Raw genomic sequence first — 7,045 nt, 5'->3', positions numbered from 1 at the left:
TAATTATCATAAAAATAATAGTTAAATAAATTTATGCATATCTATTAAAATAATTATAAATAAATTAAAAATATTTATTCAACATTCAATCAAATTATAGAAAAATAAAATAAAATATCTAAAAATTTCTTAAAAAAGAAAAATAAAAACTGAAACAAGAGAACGCTTTAAATCTCTTTAAATCTCTTTAAAGTTTTTGATAGATTAGGTTAAATGATTAGATTAGATATCAATTATTATTATTGTATATTAAATATTAAATTAAAAAATTAGCCAATTAAAATACAAAAAACTTAAAAATTTTATATATAAAAAAATATTACTCGGACACCTTTTCTCTTTATTTCAATATACATATTTATACACAACCAGTTAATAAAGTTCACAGGCAGCAAGTCAAGTCTCGCCCGCGAAGAAGAACGAAACGAGAAGAAGAGGAAGAGAGTAGAGAAGAAAGATGGGAGAGAGAAAGGTTTTGAACAAATATTATCCACCGGATTTTGATCCGTCTAAGCTTCCCCGAATCCGACGACCAAAGAACCAGCAAATTAAGGTTCGAATGATGCTTCCTATGAGCATCCGATGCAATACCTGCGGTAATTATATCTATAAAGGCACCAAATTCAATTCTCGCAAGGAAGATGTTATTGGTGAGGTACGTATGGTGTTTCCTATCAGTTTGATTTCCTGATTTCTCTCTCTCTCTCTCTCTCTCTCTCTCTCTTTTTGCATTTTTAGGTTAGATTTTGAATTAATTGATAATTTTTGTGCAGACGTATTTGGGAATTCAAATTTTCAGATTTTATTTCAAATGCACTAGATGCTCTGCTGAGCTTGCCATGAAGACTGATCCTCAGAATTCTGATTATGTTGTTGAGAGTGGCGCTACACGAAATTTTGAACCCTGGCGTGCTGAGGATGAGGTTTGCATTTATTTTTGTTATGTGTTTGATTTGTTGCAGGATTTTATTGGGGTACTTTTTTTGAATTATTGGGTTTTTCAGGAAGCGGATAAGGAGCAAAGAAAAAGGGATGCTGAGGAGATGGGTGATGCGATGAAATCATTGGAGAATAGGACTTTGGATTCTAAGAGGGAGATGGACATTCTTGCTGCTCTTGATGAAATGAAATCTATGAAGGTACTTGGGATTTTTTTTTCCTATTTTGTATTGAGATTGAGTTCAGGATTTATGCTTCCTTTCTTGTGTTCTTATGCTAACTAATGCACTCCCTTTTTATATTTGTTTTTTTGGTTTTGTAGTCAAGACATGCTACTGTGAGTGTTGATGCAATGCTTGAGGCCTTGCAGCGCACAGCTGTGGATAAGGTAGGGTGCTTTCACTGTCTTTCTTTAATTTGAAAAATATTTTTGATACCCTTAACTGGGAATTTCCGCGATTGAAGTTTGATGATCACCTTTTGAAAAATATACAATGCAGTCTCAAAGTAATTTTTCGGTTTGTGAATCTTTGATTGCAATAAACTTTGGAGTATTACATTCAAACTCGAATCCCATTATCAAAAGATATGAATTAGCATATCCACATCCTAAATTTAACGTTTGAATATATTATACTACCTGTATTGTCCACAAGCTTGGTTTGTGGTTACTCCCTTAAACATACCTGTAGACTGTAGAACGGTCAATTAGATTTTGACACCAGGACCTTAATACCTAGTCAGTTCAAATATTGATCAAATGTATACACCTGCTAACAGATCTGTTAACATCTCAATTACCTTTGTTGTATCACTGTTAGTCTAGTAAATTTACGTAGGGAGTTTTCAATCTTATGTGTTTGACCCTTTGTTACAACCTGTAAATGGATGCCAAAAACTAGTTGGGAATTGTGCTTGTTTTTCTCTGTATATTTTATTTTAATTTGTGAGCTTTATGCCCTTATTCTGATTTTAACAATGGATTTTGCTGACAGGAGAAAAAATTGGAAGAAGAGGATGAAGCACTTATAAAATCCATATTTGAAGTTAGTATTGGCATTCTCTCTTTGCTGGTTTTCTTTTTGTTCCCTGTCCATCTTACCTGTCCTTTTTATATATTTGTCTTTATGAATGGCGGTTCGTGATATGGTTTTCTTTGTTTGTTAAACTTTAAAGCGGAGGCCAAAGGAGGTTGTTCGGAGGATTTCTGATGAAGATTTTGATGATGATGATGATGATGAGTTTACAAATGGCAATGGTGAAACATCAAAGGTATGGTAATCCTGTAAATTGATTTATCTTTTTCTTTTGGCTACATTCTGGAGATGTAGTTCATTTTCCACTGCTTAATATTAAGTCAAACTTCTCCTTTTGACGTAAATAATTTTGACGTAAGCTAGATCAGAGATGAAACTAAGGGATGATGTTGGATAGAAAAAGAATTTGAGGATCAGGGAACTAAAAGATGAGAAAAGAAGAAGATAATATTAGAGAAATAGAGAGAAGAGAAAAGAAGAGAAGGGAAAAGAAGAATTGAATGGTCTAGGAGGGAGGGAGTAGTGGGAGGAGGAGAATCCATGTGGCCCTAATATCCAGTGGATTGCTGCCTTTTGGATCGGTATTTCATTGAATATATTATTCAATCTGATTTCACTTGGAGGATGGTCATTGATACAGGACTCATGTGGTTTGCAAATTGTAACATTTGATGATATGTTAATGATTATGAATCACCTATAGGACATATCTTAGCAATATTGACACTGAACATGGAAATCAACATGGCATATTGTTCCAGTGGATTGAATAACTAAGTGGGTTTTGAAAATGAGTTGAAGGGTAAGTTGGTGGGGAAGACATAATATTCGCTACCTAAAAAATAATGAATATTTTAATTATTTTTGTGCCCAAATTGGAGAATGGAGAGTGAGAAAGGGGGTTATTAAATGTACTAGTCATGTAATTTATCATGCATACATCATTTTTGCTTCGGCAATGCCTCCAGTCTCTGGTGATTTCAGTAGAAGAGTTAATCAGCAGGATCATGAAATGAAGGCAAAAAATAGATTTGAATTATCTTTGCTAAATACATAATTACTATAGGTGATCATCAGATGGGTACAAAAGGGTAAATCATGACTTGTTTTAAAACACAACCAGGACAGTTTTTTTAAGAAAGGGATGGCTCAAATGCATTGGTTTGGAAATAATAACTTTTCTTGTTCTCCATTAGGAAAATTAGGATGCATATTTTTCTCTGAAGTTATCCATGAGGTGATTCTGTTGAAAAACCCAATCAATTAGTTGGGTATACACATTTTGGGGCAAATGCTAATTGGCCATTAGATATTAGATTCCACCCAAAGCCTTCTTTAAATCCGACTAATCAATCTTCTAAGTTTTCCAGACAATGGAAAATTCCTCCTCATTCTTCCTTACTAGTCCTTAGAAAGTTCTCAAAAACATTAAAAGAGAAAAGCTTGTGGTTTCTAAGGGAACTTGTATCAGAGCCTATTTAGAAGAAATTGCCATTAGAAGGTTTGGCCTTTGACAGCAGCTGGAAGCCTTAGCAGCAGCTGGAAGCCTTAGATTTGTTTAAGGTAATAAATATTATTTTAAAGAAAAAATAATAGAAGGAAAATAATGAGCCAGATTTGTATTAATGTCTTTGTTTTCACATACATTTTACCTTTATGAGTTTTTGGTTGTTTTAGTCGTTTTTCTTATGCATCTCATATCTTAGTATTAAGTGAAATTTTACATCTGTAGTTGTTCAGTCCACTGCATTCATGAGCCGTGGTTATCTGTTTAGGTTATCACGAACCCTTAGCTTTATATTTATTTTAAGCTTATCTAGTATTAGGAGAGAAGTTTGTCGATAGCACGAATATTTTTTCCCAATGAATTTGCTGACTGATGCTCTGTCTTTTATTAAATACAGAGGAGAAAGATATCTGATGAACTTCCTAGTAAACCTACAGATTCACTGACAAAGGACAATGTTTTAGAGGGTTCTGAGAACAGAGGTATGTTATATTTTCATTTCTCCCTCCTGTTTAAATTGAAATGCTTCTGCTAGTGAATATTAGTATTACAACAAAAGTATTGCAATGAAGGTGTGCACATGCACACACAAACATGTATACATAGTACTGATGTTTTATATATATTTATTAATTGGCTGTAATGCTCTGCTTATCAAAAATAAAAAAGAAAAATTAGGCTGTATCTTAGGTTAATGCATTTCTGTCCCATAAAGAGCTAAGGTCTATTGATAGAAGCTTCAATTATAGCCATACTTCAATTTGTGTCAATCTTGGATCCTTTGACATTGGAGTTGATGAAACCAAACTTGGAAGGGCATGTGCCAGAATTCTTAAATTGCTCGCATGACGAGCATTTGATTCATAAAAGTTGCATAGAAGCATATGGTCGTTTCTTTTTTTAATACATCTTTTGCGCTTCATTTGTATGATCATGGGATGGAATTTATGCTAGTTAGTCAAGGATCTTTGTTTATAAAGTAACGTCTACTTTGTCATCATTAGCATTCCCCAACACTTAAATATGCCATATTAGATTCTAAAATTTTTTTTTTGAATGAAGTATATATCACAGTTGCAATCTGGAGTCTTTGACCGTAGTCAGTCCCAATATTAAAAACTGTAATATAATCCACACAGATTGAAATAGTGAGTCTAGTTTTAAAATTAGGCAAAGGTGGATTTATTTGTTAAGGGGAAGATAAATCTGAAGAGATTCTTCTTCCATACTGCATGAGAGTATCTCCAAAAGCAGCTGAAATGTCTCATTTAGTATACAATAAGAAAGAAGAATATCCACCTGATATTGGAAAACCTTCTCTTTTTTCTTTTTAAGTCTTGAAGAAGAAGAGAATAAACTCATGTTCTATACTTTATTCAAAAATGTTCTAATATTCAAGTTAGTATGTATTATGGAATTTTAACAAGCCCTGATGTGAAATTCTGACTAAATTTATGTTGCTTTGCTGATAACAGAAAATTCGAGTGGTCCAGAGAGTAAGACCGATGCCAAACGCAACTTGATCGCTCCAATGGTGCGGATTTCTGTCATCAAGAAACCGGTGGCGACTTCCGATAGTAACAAGCCAGGTATAGCCGAAGAGCACAAACAATTAGAGAGAGAAAGTAATGGCACAAGTACTGGACTCCTATCATTGTGCCAAAACTACGATAGCGATGACGATTAATTAATAACTGTATTCTGAATCAACCTTACATCTTTAGTTTTCGTATAGTGGAATGATTGAATGATATGATCAAACCATGAATGGAGCTAACTTTTAGTGTTCTTTATCTTATTTTGTTGAACAGGCAAGAGATTTTTTTTTTTTTTTTTAATTTTAATGTAATTAGCTAATTATGCCACCAACTTGTTGGCAGTAATATCCTTTTCTTGTCTTCTCTATTATTCTCCTTTACTTTTATGTCTTTTTTTTTTTTAATAATTTTGGTGTCTTAAGATCCCAATTTTTTTATGATTTAATTATTCACATAATACTCTAAATTTATTTTTAAAAATAATTTTGACTTTAAGAGCCCGCTCCAAATGAATTCCACAAAAATCCAAAATGTTGGGAACTAAAAAAAAAATATAGATTTGAATTTTACGAATTGAATTTTATGGAATTGAGTATGTCTAATTCAAATTTTATTAAAATTGATCGAATTTGTAAAAGAATTTCACAAAATTGACTATTGAAATGTTTATTGACAAAATTACCTTTCCACTATATTCAACTATTTTTTACCTATAAATTCAACCATTTTTTACCTTTTTTTTTTCTTTTATTTATTTTCTTTGGAAAATTTCAAATTATAACAACTTTTTTTTTTTAATCCAATAATGACATTAGTTTATGTACAATATAATAACTTGTCATTTTTTTTTTCTTTTTGAAGTCTAGTAACAACGTTAGTTATTATTACTGTAAAACTATAAAAATTGAGTATCAACAATTATTTTCAAATACAATTAAAAATAATAATAACATTCTTAATATTTTTTTTTTAGTTTCCAAATTAATTACTTAAATCAATAAAATCTTTTATATCAATTAAAAATTTATTATGATGAATGTTACTGATTATATAATTAATTAATTAGCGTGTAATATTAATGTACTTATTTATATAAAATTTATTATTTATATTTTAATAAAAAAAATGACAAGTTATTATATTGTACATAATAAATATAATTGGTTTTTGTTATATATTTTTGTTAAATTATTATGTCAAGGGTGTTATAAGAAATAAAGACAAATAAATTTTCATTTAAGAATTTATTCCAAACATAATTTTGTGGAATTCAATTAAATTCCTTATTTTAAATTGTAGCATACCAAACATAACAAATTCATTCATTTACAAATAAATTCTACAACAATAATTTATGTAAATTGTGTAATTCTATAAAGTTATGTTCCATACATTTAGAAAATTTAGATGTTGAGGAGTTGTATCTCCCTGAAAAAGTAAAATTATTATAATCAAATATTATTATGAAATGTAAGAAATGGAGAGTATATATAGAAATGGAATAGATAGAATAAGAGAGAGTAGAGTGAAATTGATTTCTTATATTAGGATCTTAGTTATCTAATCCAAAGGATTAAGAAACTATTTATAGGATACAAATGATCCAAAAGACATATTCTTACATATTAAAATATAACCCTTCATTCTAAAGGACATAACCTTACAAACTAAAGGATATAATCATTCATCTTAAAGGACATGACCATTTATTCCAAAGGATATAACTTTTGGAGAAATGAATAATTTCTTTAATAAACTTAATGGACATCCATTATATTATGTAGTTTTATAACACTTCTTCTTGGATGTCCATTACATAGAAAATATGTCTCGTTAAAACCTTACTAGGAAAAAACCCAATGGAAAAAAAAAATCCTAGTGAAGGAAAAAGAATAAAATATTCTTTGTGTTTTAAAAATTTATTTCTCCCCCTAATGAAGACATCACTACTTGTCTTTTTTTAGTGTATCATTCCTTCAGAGAATATAATATATTTTAATATTATCTCCTACAATATTATGGAG

General features: G+C 30.4%; 1 protein-coding gene across 1 annotated transcript; it reads left to right on the top strand.

The window, feature by feature from the left end:
- Positions 1–368: 368 nt before the first annotated feature.
- LOC105647973 (coiled-coil protein (DUF572)) lies at positions 369–5,386 on the top strand. Its single transcript, XM_012234201.4, has 8 exons — positions 369–655; positions 774–923; positions 1,005–1,139; positions 1,262–1,327; positions 1,935–1,985; positions 2,116–2,211; positions 3,881–3,965; positions 4,959–5,386. The coding sequence occupies exons 1-8, from the start codon at positions 458–460 to the stop codon at positions 5,168–5,170; spliced, it is 993 nt and encodes a 330-aa protein (XP_012089591.1). The 5' UTR covers positions 369–457; the 3' UTR covers positions 5,171–5,386.
- The last annotated feature ends 1,659 nt before the right edge of the window (positions 5,387–7,045 follow it).

This window comes from Jatropha curcas, chromosome 6 (genome assembly GCF_041381405.1).
Source record: "Jatropha curcas cultivar XTBG-Jc1 chromosome 6, XTBG_Jcur_1.0, whole genome shotgun sequence".
Classification (NCBI taxonomy): Eukaryota; Viridiplantae; Streptophyta; class Magnoliopsida; order Malpighiales; family Euphorbiaceae; genus Jatropha; species Jatropha curcas.
Note: the sequence above shows the minus strand (reverse complement) of the source record. Positions and strands in the feature narration are given on the sequence as shown.